This window comes from Peromyscus eremicus, chromosome 13 (assembly GCF_949786415.1).
Source record: "Peromyscus eremicus chromosome 13, PerEre_H2_v1, whole genome shotgun sequence".
NCBI lineage: Eukaryota > Metazoa > Chordata > Mammalia > Rodentia > Cricetidae > Peromyscus > Peromyscus eremicus.
Genome location: NC_081429.1, coordinates 26,172,814 through 26,193,563, shown reverse-complemented (window position 1 = coordinate 26,193,563; position 20,750 = coordinate 26,172,814). Strand labels below are relative to the sequence as shown.

General features: G+C 40.9%; 1 protein-coding gene across 2 annotated transcripts in view; it reads right to left on the bottom strand.

Moving 5' to 3' along the window:
* Window positions 1–20,750, bottom strand: part of Myom1 (myomesin 1) — a 124,048-nt gene that overhangs the window by 93,513 nt on the left and 9,785 nt on the right. For both annotated transcript variants that reach the window (XM_059277910.1, XM_059277911.1), the window contains exons 3-6: window positions 11,601–11,741; window positions 10,049–10,298; window positions 9,208–9,365; window positions 1,426–1,518 (exon numbers count right to left, since the gene is read on the bottom strand). In XM_059277910.1, the coding sequence (XP_059133893.1) occupies window positions 1,426–1,518; window positions 9,208–9,365; window positions 10,049–10,298; window positions 11,601–11,741 (642 nt within the window). The remainder of the gene's footprint in view (window positions 1–1,425; window positions 1,519–9,207; window positions 9,366–10,048; window positions 10,299–11,600; window positions 11,742–20,750) is intronic.

Genomic DNA, 20,750 nt, shown 5'->3' with positions numbered 1-20,750 from the left:
CAAATAACTGCTTTGTACTACTGAAGGAGAAAACACCCAACCATGCATAGCTTTGTAGCAGGTAATGACCCTGAGTGTGTATACTCCATGCTGTCCTGTCCCAGGAGGTGGGTTTCAGTCCGGTGACATCAGGATGACAGGGAACAGAAAGAAACAACTTCTCATGATAGTTTCCCACAGCCTCCCTGAGGCACAAACCTGAGCAAGGCTGGTCTTGTATACTGTTCTGTGTTCTAGTTTCAAAACACAAATGACTTCATCCTGTGGTTCTACTGGTGTTGGGCTCCACTTGGAGTTCCAGCTCATAGTAGAACACAAGTCAAGTACTATCTGAGTGTTCCTTTAAGTTATAGTATGGAAATTGGAACGTCTTACAAAGACAGAACAAGGGAAAAACACTCTCACAGAGGTCAGGCTGAGATTTCAAAGCAGGCTGTTCTGTGTCTAGTCACACTAGTTCCCATGTTCTTCCTTGTTTCTCGGGGTTTTGTTTAGTTTCATCTATGATACACTTACGTGTTGCAGACATGAAAAGACATTAGACTCCAGGAAGGTAAATATAATCACCTTTCTCAGAGCTGTTTAATTTTAAAAGCAACCACAAGATTCACCGCTGCTTCAGCAGAAGTGATACCATTTCAGATCAGAGCTTGGTGAATGTCAGGGATACCCAGGTTCTGTCTGAAGCCCAGTATCTATCGAGCCAACTCTTCTACTGGAGAGAGAGCTGTCAGTCTTGATGATCAGTGTCAGTTCCCTTTACAGCTCAGCACATGGGCCTTGTTGGAACTGAAATGGTGTGCACTTGTTTGCTCTCTCGTCCACATAATCAAGTTTGCATTTCAAACATTATACATTTTAATGACTTGGAAAATTCAATAGAGCTTCCATTTCAAATTTTGCTTAACCTTGAAACATCCCAATGTCTATCCTTGATTCACCCACACAGATTGATGAGGCACACAAAGTCCCATAGTTTCTGATGAGCTGAAGGAAAGGACATTCTCTCAGTCTATCCAGCTCTCAGTGACACCCATCCCAGCTTCTATGCCTTTTGTCAATTAAAAAATAAAAGAACACAGTACAGTGGGTTTGGAATTGTGATTATACTGACATAGAAATGCCTACTTAGGCAATTACCTTCTTAATAATCTCTATAGGATATGCTCATACATAGAGAAGGATAAATAAAAATATACATATTCATTTTATCATCTTTATGAAATTCAAATGTGAGATCATGTTGGGGGTGCTGTGGGCAGCATGGCAGACTTAGTCATGCATGTTACCTTATAAGCTTTCATCAAGTGAAACACCATTGCACTGAGACCAGGGAAAAGGTAGATTTTGTCTGTGACCTGGAGTGGTAAGGTGCTTCCCTGAGTGACTACTGGGTGGCACACACAAGCGCCGATGTTCTCTTACTTGTTGATCTCAAGAGTGTGCATCCCATACCGGCTTTCAATGATGTACTTTCCCGGGTTTGCATGGACATTTATAGGCACCTGGTTTTTATACCTGAAAGATAATGGAAACAAGACGAATAGATTAAAGAATAATTAACTGCATGCTCGCTCCTCTCTCTCTCTCTCTCTCTCTCTCTCTCTCTCTCTCTCTCTCTCTCACACACACACACACACACACACACACACACACACACACGATCACTGTTCTTGTAGATACACCTCTTAAGTGAAGTTCAACAATACCATCTATTGAAAAAAATGCAAATTACCTAAGCTTTATTAAATTCACTAGCACTACAATAAAACTTCTCAAAGTGCTTTCTCCTCTTCCTTAAAATAGCTATGAAATAGTCAATAGGGTAGTGATTGGTTTATATAAAATAGAAAAACAGAATGAGTCATTGATGCTGCTGGAAATCAGGACAGTGATTTCCTAAGATAGGCATGGGGCACAAAGGAGGTGTCTTGGGTGCTAAATATGCTTGGGCTCCATTTGGGTGCTGTAAACATAGGTGTGTACAGTCCAACAAAAAGTCACCCAAACTCATCCTTTATAGATAACATACATTTCTTTGTATGGACATTATACTTCAACAACAGCCAAAAAAGTTGGTTATTACTAACACGGCAGAATGAAAGCTTTGTGTTAGGGTTTTTCTTGTTGGCCATCTCTGTGGGAGCAAAGCAAAATACTCCTACTAGCATTCTCTCCATGTTATTCTTAAGAACAGTGTCATTGTACTGAAAGGTCATTATACTCAAGTGACTTGTTTTTTGTCATAAGTAAGCATGGCTTTTGCCTTAGAATAACTCCAAACCACGAAAGGAAACTTCCAACTGTTCCATTCCTGTTTACAGCTTGCTTCCCTCGGAAGGTAGCCTATGTAGAAGGGCTTCTCTGTGAGACATTGACTTCCATTCTGTGAGGGATACTGGTCTTCTCAAGTTCTCAATAGCCAGTGCTATGCTGCCACATGAGGCTTATCCACTTAAACTTTTTTTTCCTTAAAAAGAAGAGGAGTGGAAGGAGAAGCAGCAAGGGGTCCCTTGCTTCCCTTTTGGTAACCCACTTCATATGTGCAGGTAAATTTAACATAACTAATAAGCACAGGTAGCAGAGGACTCCCTACTTCGTGTATATACAGCATCAGTAAATCTAGTCCTTACAACCACCAAATAAGATGACACTATTTAACCTCACTTTCCAATGAAGAAACTAGGGCATGGAGAGATCAAGGAACTCACCCTGGTCACAAGGCGGGCCTAGCAGAGCTAGGATTTGAACCAGGGCTGCCTGGCTCCTGGCTTATGTGGCATATTATATTTCCATTTTTTAGTCGTTTTCTGTGTAACTGAACTTCCTTTCTTTTAGACTTTGTGAAATGGATACAAGAAAGGGTGGGAGGAGAAAAGTGGTATAAAGGAAGAGAAAAATACTGGTTTCGGTTAACTCTTTCACCCTAACTTTGTCCTCCTAAGATTCGTGTTTTGGAAGTGGGCCCCCAGTGTTGTACCACTAGGAGGTGGTAAAACCTTTAGTGGGGAGGGCCTGGGATCATTGGGGGCCTTATGGTGTTTGTTAATTCCAAGAAAATAAGTTACCGTAAAACAGCAAGCCCTCTCTGGTTTCTGTATGAAGGTGTGATGCCCCTCGACCCCGGCATGCTCTTACCATGATTCCATTTGCCATGATAAGGCACTGCCAAGAGGTACCCCCATAAGAGTTGGCACCATGCTGTTCGGACTGTTAGATAAATCTACCTTTTTGTAGGTAGCCTTAGGTGTTTTGATATAGAAATGGAGAGCAAATATAATTCCTAAGGCACACTGTTTATTTTCATGTGTATGTGTGCATGATATTAACGAGCATGTCTCGGTGTATTCGCATATTTGTGTTCTGGTGCATGTGAATACAGAAACCAGAAGTTGAAATCAGCAATTTTCCTCAATTAACTCTTCTGCCCTTTTCCTTGGAACAGGGCCTCTCAATGAAAACCCAGAGCTCAACAACATGGCTAGTCTAATAGGCACCTTGCTCTGGGGAGCCCTGTCTCGGCCTTCTGAGGCTGAAATTACAGGCAAGCCACCATGCCCACCTGGTAATTATGTGGGTTCTCGGGGAATCTGAACCCTGGTCCTCTTGCTTGCATGGTAGGCACCATTTCCCAGCCCCTGCACATTTCTATTGATGTTATCATTCTCTTTTTCTACCCAGCAAAGCTGCAACTCAGCTGTCAAGATGCAGGTCAGATGCCAAGTCTTCAACACTGCTCTTTATGAGTCTTCCAAACTATGAACCGTGCTTATCTCTTTGAATCATGGCTACTCTGCTAAATACAACATTTATCAAAATTATTGTTGGGAGCAGTAAGATAGCTCTGTGGGTAAAGGAACTTGCCACCAAGCCTAATGATGACCAGTGTTTGATCCCTAGGACACACATGTTGGAAGGAAAGGAACCAACTCTGAGTTGTCCTCTGACTTCCCCACACACGCCATGGCCTGTACACACACACACACACACACACACACACACACACACACACACAGATCAGAGACAGTTAGCAGCAACCTTCATCTCTGACGCTCCGGTTTTCATGAGCAAAGGGGTATGCTTTCTGACTAGGTCGGCTTGGGCCAACTGAGACTCAGCTGAGCAGCTCCCTCTTGTTTGTTTCTTTGTTTGTTTGTTTCACATGCTGGAGGGTTTTCAGGAGCTCTTCCCAGGACAAGGGGACCAATGTGCCACTAAACACTGTGGCATGTGCTGCCTGACCAAATGACTGAGTGACACTCGGGTTGGCTTCCTCTCAACAATGCTGTCCATATCTCTATAAAGTTCGAGTCAAAGTGGTATTTTGCAGCTCCCACAGTTACATCACGTTTCCTGCCCTCCAGCAATCCTAGACTTAGCACCTTTATCTGTTCCCAGCTAAACATTCACAGCTCTTCTGAAGTGACCCCCCGGCAAAGGAAACCGGTTTAAAATACACAACGCTTGACCATGGAACTCCACAGAACTCCACATGTCAGAGAAAGAAACTCCTAGCTAAAGCAGGACAAAAGGACTGTGCCAGAAAGAGATTCTGTTCTGTTCTGCAGGGAATGTCTGCTATGAGACACTCAAGTTTTGGGTCTCTTGAGCCCGGCTGCCTTCAGTATTAAGTCAGAGTGGAAAAGAAGGGGGTTTGGCCTGCCCCCACACACTTCACAGCTTGTTGCTTCTGGAAAGTGGAATTCCAAACTAGCCAGTCATTAGCTAGCTGTGGAGAGTAATCTACACCCTGGGATTGTTTCCAAAGGCTTGCTTAAATGCTTTGTATGGATAGTGCTTTCCTTACCTGCTCATGTAGTTTATGAAGCACTAATTCATTTTTGTGTGTGTGGTATTTCTGGAATAACACTCTACTGTCCCACAACATTGTCCATTTAATGTATAAAACACACTTCATCCTTACACACAAATGTCAGCCTAGTGCAGAGTTCATGTTGATGATGAAGGGCGGGCGGGAGAGCTCTTTGGAGTGAAATTCAGTGAAACAAGAAGGCTCTGTGATCCTTTCTCTGTCATGATGCCATGCAAATTGAAATGACTTTGAACATGTTAAGTGGCACCACAGATGGGAATGCTCGTGAGAATTGCCTTAAAGAAACAGTACTCCCCCCTGTAAAACCAATTATCTGGGACTACAGAGTTGGCTCAGTAGTTAAGAGCAGAATGCAGTTAAATCTCGCCATTTTAAATAGTCCACAACCAATTTTCTCCTTTCATAAATAACGTTTTTTTTGAAATAGGGTCTCATGTATCCCAGCCTTGCCTTGAACTCCTTATGTAACTGAGGCTGACTCTGAACTTCTGGTCTCCCTGCTTCCATCTCCTGAGTGGTGGGGTTACAGGCATTCGCCATTTGCTCAGTTTAGGCAGCTGTGGGGCTAGAACCCAGTGTTTGTGCATGACAGGTGAGTACTCTACCAACTGAGACACATTCCCATCTGTAAAAAGCATGTGTTGTTGTTGTTGTTGTTTTTTCATTCTCTAGGTCTTATCACTTTATTGGAAATAAGTTGGAAATATGGGTGTCTAAGTGCCAGAGGACATAGGCTGCTCAGTACATAGTGCCTCTGCTCTTTTATCCCACTCCACAGGGTCAATTGCTGTCCTCGGGTTCTAACACAACCTTCCAGAATGTACGCAAATGAAACAACATAAATTCTGCTTTCCCTGCTTAGACCAATAGATGTTAGGCAGGTTATTGTATAAAATAGCCTACTAAACATTAAAATTTCATTTTTTCCCCACCACTGAAATATCTTTTCCTCCATGTCGACAAGGCCCTCTCCATGATGGAGGCTTCACCACCCTAGGTGTTGGCGTTATCTGTAACCACCTTTCCTACTGAATGAAGACACACAAATAGGATTCCTTCTGCTTTCAGGGTGATCTGGGACCTCCGATGTGCTCTGTACCTGGCCTTGCTGAATGTTGCGTTTCTGCTGCACATCGTTCTCTGGGTAACCTCTAAGTTCCACTTAAATAGATGTGGCCCGTAACATGAGCTTGGCCAGGAGAGCAGCTGCTGCCTGCTCACATTTGTTAGACCTAACAGTAGCCAGTGGAAACTTGGAGCCAAACTGCCTTTGGAAAAGGCTGTGAGGGAACCAGACCCCTAGTGCACATGCCTCTCAGAGGCACAGCTGAGGACTTAGCTGCTACCCATGAGGCACTCCGACTGTACCAAGCACCCTCACAAACACTTCCCTTAACCCACCCCATGTTTCTCTCATCTGTACTCGGTGTCAGGACCATGAAGCTGCAGCCAGGCACCAGAGAGGTCAATGATGTGATCACCAGCAGCTTTGGTGATCACACCTCCCTGCTCTGTGAGTAAGAGGGTGCTTATGAAAAGTGTTTGCCTTGCATCCATGTTGTGACATAAATTAGAATTCCAGCTGATGTTTCTTAGAAAAGGCACCATGTCTACGAAGAGGCACAAACCTACAAGGCACCTGTTCCCAGAGCTTGGTTTACCTGGCAGTGAATCGGGCTTAAGTTCCAGGGATCCTCTCTGGCAGAACCTTAAGATTATTAGCCTTATATTCCTTTCTGCAATGTGACCCTCAAGTTCTAGAAGCTTCTTGCTCGACAAGCCTGGATTTGACCCTGTTGTCACCATACCCAGCTGTGACTATGTGCACGCTGATTCTCAACATTTCTACTCACCCATGGCACCTCTTGGTCTAGGAATAGTGCAAGGCACCTTCCTCACTGAGCCAGCTCGCCAGCCCACTCAGATATAGAAGAACGTTTTCTTAGTTGCTCTCGGGTTCTTTTGTTTTTATTTGTATTTCTCATGAACGTGAAAGGGAGGCATTTCTCTAGGCTTTCTGGCTTTTCCCTCCTGGAAGAACTGATGTAAAGAATGAGCCTCAGTATACAGTGCCCTCCTTCAAGTAAAAGGAAGTCACCTCCGCCACCTATGAGAGTAGGACGCTACCGCAGAAGGAGGCCACTCTCCCAGTCCTTCCTGAGACAAATAGAAATAAATATTTCAAAGCCACAGTTATAAGGTTTGGGGTCAATGTACTGTAATTCATCTCTGTTAGTGAGGAGAACTGAAAAATAGACAATATTTCTATTTTTTAAATGTAACTTGAATTTTAAGAGTTGTCTCATACTTTGTATGGGGAGCTTTTATCTGTTTGTTTGTTTGTTTGTTAATTATTTATTCCTTTTCCAGGCCAACAAAGTACACCTAAGGAGTTTAATCACCAAAGCTGAGCCCTGCCTCTGAGAAACCCCATGGCTGGTTTAAAAACACCATCAGGAACATGGTCAGGTTATGTTCTAGCTGCTGCATTTTTAAAAATGCTTAAGAAATTAATACTTTTCTCCTAGACATTACTTTGCATTCTTCTGAAAGTCATTTTTAGTGTTTAAAAACAAAACAAAAAAAGAGCTAAGCAAAGTGGTACACTCCTGCAGTCTGGAAGTCTGAGTCAGTAGGATCATGAGTTCAAGGCTGGCCCTAATCTCAAACAAACAAACAAACAAACAAACAAATAAAAACAGATAACAAAAAAATCTTAAATTAAAAGCAAAAAAGAGAACAAGGAAAATATTCAGCAAACCTTTCTATCTGATTAAGGACTCTAGTCAACATTCATATATTTAGATTTCTGAGAGAAGGATTTTTTTATTTATCAAATAGTATTTATGGGAACTAAGCATTTGCTCATCTTCATGGATTTCCGTAGGAAAGTTTGGATTTTCTTTCTCATTTGGTAAGTGATATTTGTGTGTGGGGGATCTAATTCAGGGAATCACACACACAAGACAGGTGCTCTACCAATGAAGTTCATCTCTAGACCAGTAATTAGACTTTTTTGTTGTTTTATAGTTTTGTTGGTGTATCTTTTGGTCTGGTTTTTGGACAGGGTCTCATTATGTAACTCAGGCTGGTCTTGAACCTGTAATCCTCTTTTTTGAGAATCTTGGAGCTCACTATATATACCAGGTTGGCTCAGACTCATTAAGATCCTCCTGCCTCTTCCTCCTGAGTGCTGGGATTAAAGGTGTGTGTGCGATATCACATCCAGCTATATTTTTCAATTACATTTATCTATCTGTATATCTATCTATCTATCTATCTATCTATCTATCTATCTATCTATCATGTGTGTGTGTGTGTGTGTGTGTGTGTGTGTATGTGTGTAAGAGAGAGAAAATATATGAATGAATATATGTATGGGCATGTTGTAAGAAATGGGTCTCTCCTTCCATCACTGGGTCCTGGGTCTTGAATGTAGGTCATCAGGCTTGGTGGCTAGTGCCTTTACATGCTGAGCCATTTTGAAGGCTCAGTGGTTGGTTGGTTGTTGATTTTTAAAGAGAAAACATTCCTTCAAAGGTTGAATGGTGCAACTTTATAGTCATAAGGAAGTGTGGGGGCAATAGCAATTTTTAATTTACTTTTATATTTCAAAATTTGTAAGTTAAATTTTTAAATATTCACTTTTGTTGAAATATTAGAACTGTTTTGTGACACTTCTCATCTTCGTTTATTATAAATTATTTGCCATAGCAATTCACAGTCATTTTTGGCATTTTGCTGCTGTTGCTTTTGTTTTTGATTTTGAGACAGGAGGGGTAGAGGCAAAGCACTCTGAGTTTTAGATTTTTTTGTGTATAAGCACATATTCATGTGTGCATGTGCACATGTGCAAATGTGCACAAGCGTGTGTGCGTGCCTGTGTGTGTGTGTGTGTGTGTGTGTGTGTGTGTGTGTGTGTGAAGGCTAGGTCAACATCAGGTGTCTTCTTCAGTCATTGTCCACCATACTTTTGAGACAAGGTCTTTCACTGGACCTGGAGTTTCATGATTTGTCTAAACGAGGTGATCAGCAAGCTCCAGGGTTCCTCCTGTCTCCTCCTCTTCGCCACCCAGCTTCCTACACGGGTGCCGGAACCCCAACCCAGATCCTCACGTTAGAACAGCCAGCACTTACCAACAGAGCCATCTCTCGCTCCTTTATGATTATAAAGCTATTAAAATGTATGATCTGTGTATAAGACCACGTGGTCTTCCCATTCATTAAACTGTCTCGACACCTTCACTCTTGAAAACACGTACAAACTTACAGTGTCTTTGCTGACTCTTGCATATTGCTAGTTCAGGGTGTTTCCTCTAGATGTAAACTCAGCTTGCTAATCAATTCTCTCAGCTTCCACAAAGAAAACATACCATGTGAGACGAGGTTCCGGCCAGCCTGCCACGGAGCAATGTAATTTCACATTCTCGTTCTCCCAAACGGTGTGAGAACGAGGTTTAATGATAAACTCGGGAGCGTGGAGTAGATGGTCTTCATTTAGCTTTCCATGATATGCTTGGGTCTCTTCTAACTGAAAAAGCAAGCAAGTAAACAAGCAGGCGTTTCCAAAATACTACCAAGTGAAAGTTACTTCTAGTGCTAAAATAACCAGTAGAAGCCAAAAGTGTGCTTTCCCTTTGTTTTGTTTGAGGTAGATTTTTATGTAGCCCAGGCTGGCCCCCAACTCACTTTATAGTCAAGGATGACTTCAAACTTCTGATCTTCCTGACTCCACGTCTCTCTGGCATCGCCATCATGTCCCACTTTAAGGGGTGGTGGGGATTGAACCTGTGGCTCTATGCATTATGCAAGCAGTATAATCTTACTGCATTCTCAGACCTAATTTTTACATTCTGATCCTTATTTTTACAGTCAGGTAAACCATTTCCTTCCTGATTTTAAAAATTAGTTTGGTTTTTAAAACCCAAAGATTGAGCAACACCCCTATGATGTCCCGCTAAAGTGGCTTCAGAAACTTATTTCATATCTTTCAAATCTGGATTTCCATGAAGTTTAAAATTCCAAAGTTTATCTTTGTTTGACCTGTGCATTTTGACATCTTTTCTCCTCGTTTCCATTAGCTTTGTTTCCTTCTAACCCACATAGTTCAGCCCTTGAAACAACCCCGCCTGGATCTATGCACACATGTGCTCACACACCGCTTCTTAAACACATCTCCATTTTTCTAAGTAGCATGACATTAGCTCTCCTTACTGTTTTCCTCAGCGACAGCTCCTCTGCTTTTTCTCGAATTACCACGTTCCTCGACTTCTTTTCAAATGTTTCTTCTCGTTGAAGGGAGGATGTGGCCTGTTTGGATACTTTGGACTGCTTGGAGGCTGTGGCCTGCTTGGAGGCTGTGATTGCTTCCTCGCTCGCCAGAAGAGTCCTCTGAGCTATGTACGCGGCAGCTTCTTTGATTCTTTCCTCCTCTGTGTCTCTGATCCCACTGATGTGCACTTGGCTGAAACAACGGGGCAGAAGGCAGGAACAGCGTGGGAATGACAAGCCGGCCGAGTTTCACTGAGCTCAGGCCCAGTCCATGCCCTTAGGAAATCTGCCATTAGAAAACCCTGGTGTGGGGCTGGAGAGGTGGCTCAGCAGGACACTTGCAGAGGACCCTGGTTCAGTTCCCAGCTTCCGCATGGCGGCTCACAACCTTCTGGAGCTCCAGTCCCTAGAGATCTGATGCCCTCTTCTGAGCTCCATGAGCAATGCATGAAGGCAGTACACTTGCACACATGCAAGGAAAATATTCATACACATAAAAAATGATCTCTTAAAATATCCTGATAAATCAGAGTCTAACTCTTTATTATAGAAGAAAGTGCCTCCCTTTAACACTAAGAATGACAAGAGCAACGATTCCTATTATGGTTCTAGTGCCTTTCACATATGATATCTCATTCCATCCAAATAAAACCCCACAGGGTAGACACTATCTCTCCTATTTTAGATATACGGTTAACAAGACTTAAAGAAGTTAAGTAAACAGCCCAAGGAGTTTCATTGGCCAACTTGGTGTGCTTAAATATGATTTCATTTACAATAAAAGATGAAGTTATGATTTTTTTCCAGAAAAGACAACAATGTACAATGAAATAGAGATCAAATGTCTGTGACCTGATATGTGACTGTGTGAACTCTGCTGTAGTGCACAGCCAGAAATGCCCAGACATGTAACATGTCCTAATGTCACATAAGACTCTGGTGGGTTTCTTCAGTCCCCCAACATTTTATAGTCTGGGTTTTTAACATACATAATTTTTTAAATTATTATCAGCAGATACTAATTTTGTAAAGTACCAGGCTTTCTTATTGATAGTCTATACATTGATCATACATAATACATTTGATCATATTTGTACCTCCAGTGCCCTTTCCTATCCCTCCTCCTCCCTTTGCCCTTCCATATCTTCACCTACCCTGTTTACTTTACGCTTTAGAGTTTTGAATCTTCCTTTTTACTGGACAAATATTGACTATGAATAGTATTTAATCACTCACATCTAAAGCTCTACTTCCCATGTCAACTGACCATATACAGCATTATGCCCTAATCATTCTCTTTTGCCACGTATCCTATGTATGACAAAAATGTCTGAAAATGAAATACTTTGACTTCAATGAGCCCATCCTTCTCAGTGTGGCTTTCAACCGTCCTAGGTCCTTTTAATACTGACATATAGTGAGTCCTCAAGAAATGGTAGCTACTATTGACTCCTCACTTATAATAATTACACACTGGGAGAGAAAGTACACTCACCGTCCAGAGTAAATAGGCACCATGTAGTTTCCTGGCAGGTTTTCTGTCTCCTCTCCAGACAGAAGGCTCCGCTTGGCTCTCTTTATTTGGGGGCTCAACTTGGATGAATAATCTTCTAATAGCAGACTGGAATCTGTACGTCTGAAAGAAGACCCCTAACATTAGACAGAACACAGAGTGCATTTAAGATGTCCCAAGGGCTGACAAAGTAGAGGGTGAGGGGGTACTACTTAGGGGGATTTCCCTAGAACCTTACGTCTCTAATATTATTGTCTTTTCCCTTCAGAAACAAATTGGAGTTAGAAAGATTGCAGATATGTAAATGTGCTCCAGACAGACACTAAGGAAAAATAGTGATTTCATGGCTTTTTCCCTCTAAAACTTCAAGGGAAAAGAGGAAGATGTTGATATTTTCCTTTTCTTTTTTTCTTTCTTTCTTTCTTTCTTTTTTTTTTTTTTTTTGGTTTTTCAAGACAGGGTTTCTCTGTGTAGTTTTGCGCCTTTCCTGGAACTCACTTTGTAGACCATGCTAGCCTCGAACTCACAGAGATCCGCCTGCCTCTGCCTCCTGAGTGCTGGGATTAAAGCCACATTTTCAAATAGACTTTGTAGTTAAGATAGTTTTTAAAATTTAGTCAGTCTATATAAATGTGTTTCTTTCTTTTTTTTGAAGTGTTGGGAATCAAACCCAAGGCTTATAGACAAACATATAAATGGTTTTGATACATTTTGTATTCAAGTCCTCTTAGACTATAATGGGAAATGGACAATTCTCCACACAGGGATCCAGGGCTACTCTGATGCAGAACCCTAGGTTCTTACTGTGAGACCTCTCCATACTTACTGCAGGCAGATTCCAGCAATCGAGGAAACCCTGAACTCATCAAACAAGTTTTCATTACATGGACATTTGGAGTTGAGTAATACAGTATGATAAAGAACACTGGGGCCAGTTATATTTGACTATGCACACTGAGGCAATGTGTGTAAGGAGGTAGTTCATGTTGGAATGAATGAAAAACTCCATTGGGGAGGTGGAAAACAGTAGGAACCATTAAATAAATAAATAAATAAATAAATAAATAAATAAATAAATAAATAAATAAATAAATAAATAAATATATATAAATATATAAATAATAAATAAATAAAATAACAAAACAAAAATAGCCTTAACCTATGTAGTGGTGGAATTACATAAAATATAGTTTTCACACAATTTCATGAACTCAAGTACATAGACTCCCAGGAACCAATGTGTAGATTGAAGACTGCAAATTCCCTGGTCTCTATGGTGGTGAAGGATGTCAACAATAGGAGACTGTGTGGGAACTCTCTGTACTTAATTTTTCCCTGTAGACTTGAACTACTCAAAAATAAAATAATATTATTAAAGCTCCTAGTCTAGAGAATTCTTAAAAAGGTGAAGCCTGTGAGTTATATCTCTTGGGAAATATCAAGCTACACAATTAAAATTATTCAAGCCTTGATCATTGCGTAATGTTTAAAAAACACTTGGAGACACTTAATGGCTGTGCATTAAGAACACTTACTGCTCTTGCAAAAGACTTGGGTTCAGTTCCCAACACCTAGATGGTGGTGAGCCACCATCTGTAACTCTAGTTCAGGAAATCCCTCTGAGGTCATCTGCATGAATGTGGTGCACATAGATTTATGTGTGTGCACGCGTACACACACACACACACACACACACACAGAATAACCTTTTTTTAACATTTAGAAAAGCAAAGAGAAATTACCTATATCAAAAGCAAAGCCATGGGCCAAACATACACACAGTATAAAATGAGTAATGCAAGAAAGTAAGTAGTACTTTACAAAACAAAGATTTCCAGGATGCACAGAGGCCCAGAGTCTGAGTAGACATTAAGCACACACACATGAATGAGTGTGTGTATATCTTGTCTATTAAAACTGTGCTGCATGTACAGGCTTAGCTGCTATCATTGATCCTCTGGTGTGGTCACATGGAAGCAGCACACTCTGCTACCCAGGACGACAGCTAGCTCATTTCTATGGAACTGTATTGAAGCTAAAGGTTAGAACCTTGAAGTTGAGCTTTTGATTTGCTTACCAACTGGAAGCCAGAGTGAAATTTGTTCCTGGCTGACTCTTCCAGCAAAAGGACTGCATTTTATACCCCAGGTCACAGAGTACAGCCTGTGCTTATACTAGTCTAAGTTTAAAGTGGTATTTACCTCCACCTCTATACTCCATTACTATACAAAATAAACCATGAGATCAAGGATATTCCTGCCTTTTTTATTTTGAGAACAGTGAAATTTTCTTTTTATTCTTTTATTTTACTCTATTTTTTCATTTTTGTTTCTACAATCAAAGTTTTGCAAACTCATTTTTCAATGTTTGATTGCAATAGAAGTTATGATACTCCATTATTTTGTCTGCTCCTTTTTTCCTATAAGAAAAATATTTTAAATAATGAACTTATTACATATCCCAAATGAGATTATCTTGTTTTCACAGGTAAATCATAGCAGCTGAGTTTTAATAGATAAATTAGATGCTAAAGATTTGTTTTAGCCAGCTAGCAATGGCTCCCATTTAATATTTTATCTTGAATAAATACTTTATAAAAAGTACTATGTTGTTATATATTATACAATATTATATAGGAAATACAAAATTGCTACATTTTTATGCTTTCTAAAGCTTATTCAAGTTATTTTTTTCTTTTTTTCAATCTGAGACAAGGTCTCATTATGTAACCCTGCCTGTTCTGGAACTCACTATGTAGGGGCCTTGAACTCACAGAGATCCTCCTGCCTCTGCTTCCCAAATACTGTAATAAAGGCATGTGTCACCACAACTAGCTAAGTTATTGTTCCTTACAGAGTATGTGAAGTAGGTGTCAAATTACTCTAATCTGAACTAATGATATAGTAATGTCAAATCATTTACTGACTGATTGACTGGGATAGGTTGTCCCAGGATCATGGTGGCCCTCCTATTTCTTCCTCTCAAATGCGGCTACTACAGGTGTGTGCAACTATGTCCAGCTTCCAAAATATTTACTGAAGCTAGAAAACAAAATTAAATTAGGAGCACAATGTTTTGAAGAACCATGTAATAATCAGTTTGAATAGAATAGCAGTCTATTTTGTTGTGATCCATGAAACCAACGTCTACTGTTTTATACTATCAAATCTTAGAGGAGTTCAGTAAAATATGTAGACTTTAAATTCCTTTGACTCTAAAAACCTAAATATGAGTTTATTAACTTCTTGCGACTTTAGTTGTATCTAACTTTTGGTAGTAATCCTTCTCTAATCTCTCAGTTTCTGAGTAGATAGTAAAGCCGACATGTATAGTACTGTGTAAATATTCTATCTATTAAAATTGTGTTGGCTGTTCCTTATGTACTAACTTAGATTATGAAATTCCCTGTCCTTGAATTTTAACTGATCAAGTAAGTCATATTAAACGTGAGGCCATGCATCTGTCTGTGGCTATGTCTAGGTTCATCTTTTTGTACTGGCTTATTATGTCATATGCTCTGCTAGTAGGCCTACATTTAGTAGATTTTAAACAAATATCCTGATAAATATATAAATAAATATATAAAATCACATCCATGGCCAGTGGTACCATGGAGAAGGAATGGGGTCAAAGGCCAGACATCACTCTCTGGGAATATTCTAGGAATCCAGATATAGGCTGACATATGCATCTAGTTAAAATACTGAACAGCTAAGAGTGTAGCCTCCACACCAGTGTGCTGGCACACACCTGTAATCTTAGCAGTTGTAGCCTTCACACCAGTGTGCTGGCACACATCTGCAATCCTGGCAGTTGTAGCCTTCACAACAGTGTGCTGGCTCACACATCTGTAATCCTAGCAGTTGTAGCCTTCACACCAGTGTGCTGGCTCACACATCTGTAATCCTAGCAGTTGTAGCCTTCACACCAGTGTGCTGGCTCACACCTGTAATCCTAGCAGTTGTAGCCTTCACACCAGTGTGCTGGCTCACACTTGTAATTCTAGCAGTTGTAGCCTCCACACCAGTGTGCTGGCTCACACATCTGTAATCCTAGCAGTTGTAGCCTTCACACCAGTGTGCTGGCTCACACCTGTAATCCTAGCAGTTGTAGCCTTCACACCAGTGTGCTGGCTCACACATCTGTAATCCTAGCAGTTGTAGCCTTCACACCAGTGTACTGGCTCACACATCTGTAATCCTGGCAGTTGTAGCCTTCACACCAGTGTACTGGCTCACACATCTGTAATCCTGGCAGTTGTAGCCTTCACACCAGTGTGCTAGCTCACACACCTGTAATCCTGGCAGTTGTAGCCTTCACACCAGTGTGCTGGCTCACACATGTGTAATCCTGGCAGTTGTAGCCTCCACACCAGTGTGCTGGCTCACACCTGTAATCCTAGCAGTTGTAGCCTCCACACCAGTGTGCTGGCTCACACCTGTAATCCTAGCAGTTGTAGCCCTCACACCAGATATGTTGACACACATCTGTAATCCCAGCAGATGGGAAGCAGAGGCAGGTGGATTACTGCAGGTTTGAGGTCAGCTTGGTCTACATATTATATAGCTCTAGGATGCAAAGGCTACAGATTGAGACTCTCTCTCAGCAAACAAATGAAAAGTATACTCTCACACTTGGACCGTGACAGAATAATACTTAACAGGAGAAACAAGATGAAAAGTATGCACAGAATTCTAGAGCTACACAGTATCTCAATGACACTTGTTTAATAGGCTCTTCTCATATGCGTAGAAACGAAAGCTTAGAGCCAGTTTTACATGTTCGTACAGCAAGCTGGTGTTTGAACTGGGATTTGTACCTAAGCCTTCTTGATTTTCAGGTCAGTATTATTTCTAGTATGCCACTGGTCTCCAACTTCTGTGACAGTACACTTAATCAAAAAATATTAATTTACACATACTTGTTTACTAATAAATTCTATGTATACACAACTATACTGTCTCAGTTGATAGATTATTATGGAAAATTTAAAGACAAAATTCAATTTAAAAGAGAAAAAGAAGAGGTACTAGTCTCCCTATACCTTTCCAAATGTGGACTCCCCACTGTGGAGACCATAATACCATGCCACATTGCCTAGAATGACTCTGATGTTCATGTTCTGTTATTGAATCACAGCTTGGCATTTTAAAAAATCATTGCTGGCCAGATAGAAATAAAATAATTATTAAACAAATTAAAATGTAGTGACTTAAAATGTTTGTAATCGTCTCATGACTTGTGGAAATTGTTCTGGTTTCCTGAAATGGATAGGTATGGGAATGTTTAATGAGCATGTTACTTTCTCAAAATACCCTGTCAAGCATCACAAAAAATGGGGCAATGTGGGCCTATTCTTGCCACCTTTGCCTCAAACTCGGAGTCATCCACCCTCACGTGCTCCAGGCTACCCTGCATTGCTGGCTTCTCTGTTGTCTTTCCTACTGAAGAGTGGTCTTAGTAGTTACTTTTGGATCCTCAGCACTGCAACCACACTTGACATCCAATAAATGCTTATTGACTGATATGGAATCAAGATTCCTACTCCTGTAATCATATCCTGACTGTGGGTTGAAGAGCTATTACAAATGAGCAATACAGGCACCTGGGTGATGGCTCGGTTGATAAAGTACTTGCCATGCCAGGATGAAGACATGCATTTACTCCCAAAACCCATGTTAAAAAGCTAATTGCAATGGCGTATTTCTAATTCCAGTTCTGGGGAGGTAGAAACAGAGGATCCCTAAGGCTCACTCACCAGTCAGCCTAACTACTTGGCAAATTCCAGGCCAATGAAACATTGTCTCAAAAAACAAGGTGGAGAGCACCTAAGAGCAACACTGGAGACTGACCTCTGGCCTCAACTCACACACACACATGTGTACTTGTGCCCTCCCTTACACACACACACACACACACCCCACACACACCCCCCACATACACACCACACATACACACACACACACACACACCACACACACCCCACACACACCACACACACACACACACACACACACACACCCCACACACACACACACACCAATGCAGAAGCAGGATTCCCAGTACTGAGGTTAGTTTTCCATCCATTCCTCTAGTCAAAAGGCAATGATAAAACACAACATATCATCAAGACTCAACTCTGAAGTCAGACAAAGGAATACATTAAACGGATAAGTGGTTCTTCATTTAAAAAATGAATTTCTTTTTAGAACTTCATACGGTTATTTATTGTGTTATGTGGAGTTAGAATGCTCTTGTGGGATGACTGAAGCAGAAGGATCACAGGTTTAAGGCCTGCTTAGGTAACTTAGTGACCCTGTCTCAAAATAAAAGGTAAAATAAAAGAAGGCTAGGGGATATGCATTGGAGGTAGAAGGTTTGCCTAGAATGAAACAACCCTATTCAATACTGTAATATCTAAATATATATTGTAAGTAGATTAAAATAAGCACCAGAGAAAGGGTGACATGATAAAGATTCAAGAAGAAACAATGAAGTAGGAAACAGAACAGAAATAGATAACATCGGTGAAGACTCCCCAAAAGAAAACTCTGAAAAAAATTTTAGTAGCTTAACCATGAAAAGAAAGAAAGTATAAGTTATTAAAATCAAGAATAAAAGTGGAAACATTATAACCAGCCCCACAAAACTAAGGAGACTCATAGGAAAGTAATGTGAATGCTTCTGTGTCAACTCACTAGACTACTAAGATGTAATGGAACAATTCCTACAAAGACCAAAGTGATCAAAACTATGTCAAGAAAAAATATAAAACTCTGAATGACCAAAGCCAAGCAACTGAAATAATAATCTAAAATATTCTCACAAGGAAAAGCAGACACCTAGGTGGTTTTTACTGATAGATTCTATCAAATATTTAAAGAAGAAATGATAATGATTACTTTCATATTTTTTTAAATTTTTTTAGATTTATTTATTTATTTTATGTATACAAGCTCTATCTGTATGTACACCTTTATGTCAGAAGAAGGTATCAGATCCCACTAGATGGTTGTGAGCCACCATGTGGTTGCTGGGAATTGAACTCAGGACCTCTGGAAAAGTAGTCAGTGCTCTTAACCTCTGAGCCATCTCTCCAGCACCTACTTTCATATTTTTAAAAATATGTTAAAATAGCACTGTCCAATTCACCCTGTAAGGTCAGTATTTTCTGATCAAGATATCGAGATATGGCTATAGCCCTGGATTTTTTTTAAATAAATATAGATGTACAAACACATTCACAAAGCAGTAAAAAAAACTGCAACTGGGGCGGCAATGGTTAAGGGTACTGGGTACTGGGTACTCTTACTGACCCAGGTTCAGTTCCAAGCCCAACATGGTAGCTCATGACCATCTGTAACTCCAGTTCCAGGGAATCCAACATGCTCTTCTGGTTTCCTTGGGTACCAGGCATGCACTTGGTACACATACAGAGAAGCAGTCACACACACATATACAAATAAAAATAATTAAAAAATAAGTCTAATAGGTGCCAGACATGGTGGCACATGCTTGTAATCCCAGATCCCAAGAGGCAGAGACAAGAGGGTCTCTATGAATTCAAAGCCTGGTCTAGTGAGCTCCAGGGCAGCCAAGACTACACAGTGATAGCGTGTCTCAACCTCCAGTCCTTAAAAACTAAGGAGAATAGGATCTAAAACCAGGTGAGGTGAAACGAACCCTGTCATTCAAGATTGATTTACTTCAACAGAATAAAAACGAACCTCACACTATCATCTAAAATAGATGTAAAAAAAAAAAGTTTGGACAAACTGTAGTGCTGTGGGATGTTCTGTATGTCAAGTGTGTTGCTGATTGGTCAGTAAATAAATCACTGATTGGCCATTGGCTAGGCAGGAAGTATAGGCGGGACAAGGAGAAGAATTCTGGGAAGTGAAAGGCTGAGAGGGAGACATTGCCAGCCGCCACAATGACAAGCCACATGTGAAGATCCCGGTAAGCCACGAGCCATGTGGCAAGGTATAGATTTATAGAAATGGATTAATTTAAGCTGTAAGAACAGTTAGCAAGAAGCCTGCCACAGCCATACAGTTTGTAACCAATATAAGTCTCTGTGTTTACTTGGTTGGGTCTGAGTGGCTGTGGGACTGGCGGGTGACAAAGATTTGTCCTGACTGTGGGCCAGGCAGGAAAACTCTAGCTACAATGTAGTGTTCATGTTTTTTTTTTTTAAAAAAAAAAATCTCTCAACAGGGGCTGGAGAGACAGTTCAGTAGCTAAGAACACTTGTCCTTGCAGAGGACCAAGGTTCAGTTCCCAGCACCCATGTGGCAGCTAACAATTGTCTTTTAACTCCTTTCCCAGGGGGGTGGTTTCTCCTCCACAGGCTCCTGCATGCACGCATGTGGTACACATACATTTACTCAAGCACGCATAACAAAAAAAAGTAGATATTTTTAAAAATCTCTCAACAAAATGGAACAAGAAAGGAACTTCCTCAACCTAATGGAAATCTTTGGCTCTATCTACATGAGGAATCTCTAGCTAATATCATACTTAGCTACGGTACTAATATACCATACTTGTATCCTTATGCTTCTCTCCTACTTTTACTTGAGCTCCAAAGATTAAACTTAGGTTCATGGGCTAGCTGTGCAACAGTAAGTAGCTTTAACCACCGAGCATCTCACTGGTCCTTTAACAGTTCTTTTGTTGTTGTTTGTTTGTTTGTTGTTTGGGGTGTGTGTGTGTGTGTGTGTGTGTGTGTGTGTGTGTGTGTGTGTGTGTGTGTTTTGAGATAGGGTTTCTCTGTGTAGTCCTGGCTATCCTGGAACTCACTCTGTAGACCAGGTTGGTCTGGAACTCAGACAGATCCACCTGCCTCTGCCTCCCAAGTGTTGGGACTAAAGGTGTGTGCCACCACACTCAGCAAGAATGGAAGAGCTTGCTCCTTGTTTTCTAGGCAGATGCTTAACTTTAGAATCAAGAGATGCCTTGTTCTGTCAAAAAGCTGTCACTTTTGTGCTGAATTGTTCCATCCTGTACAAGTCACATTGACACATCCCAACTCACAATGTAGATGGTCCTGTAGTTGACGAGATGTGGTATCAGATTTACTTCCTCATTCACAGAGAGTGCTGGGAAAAGGTCAAGCCTGCTGAAACAGTC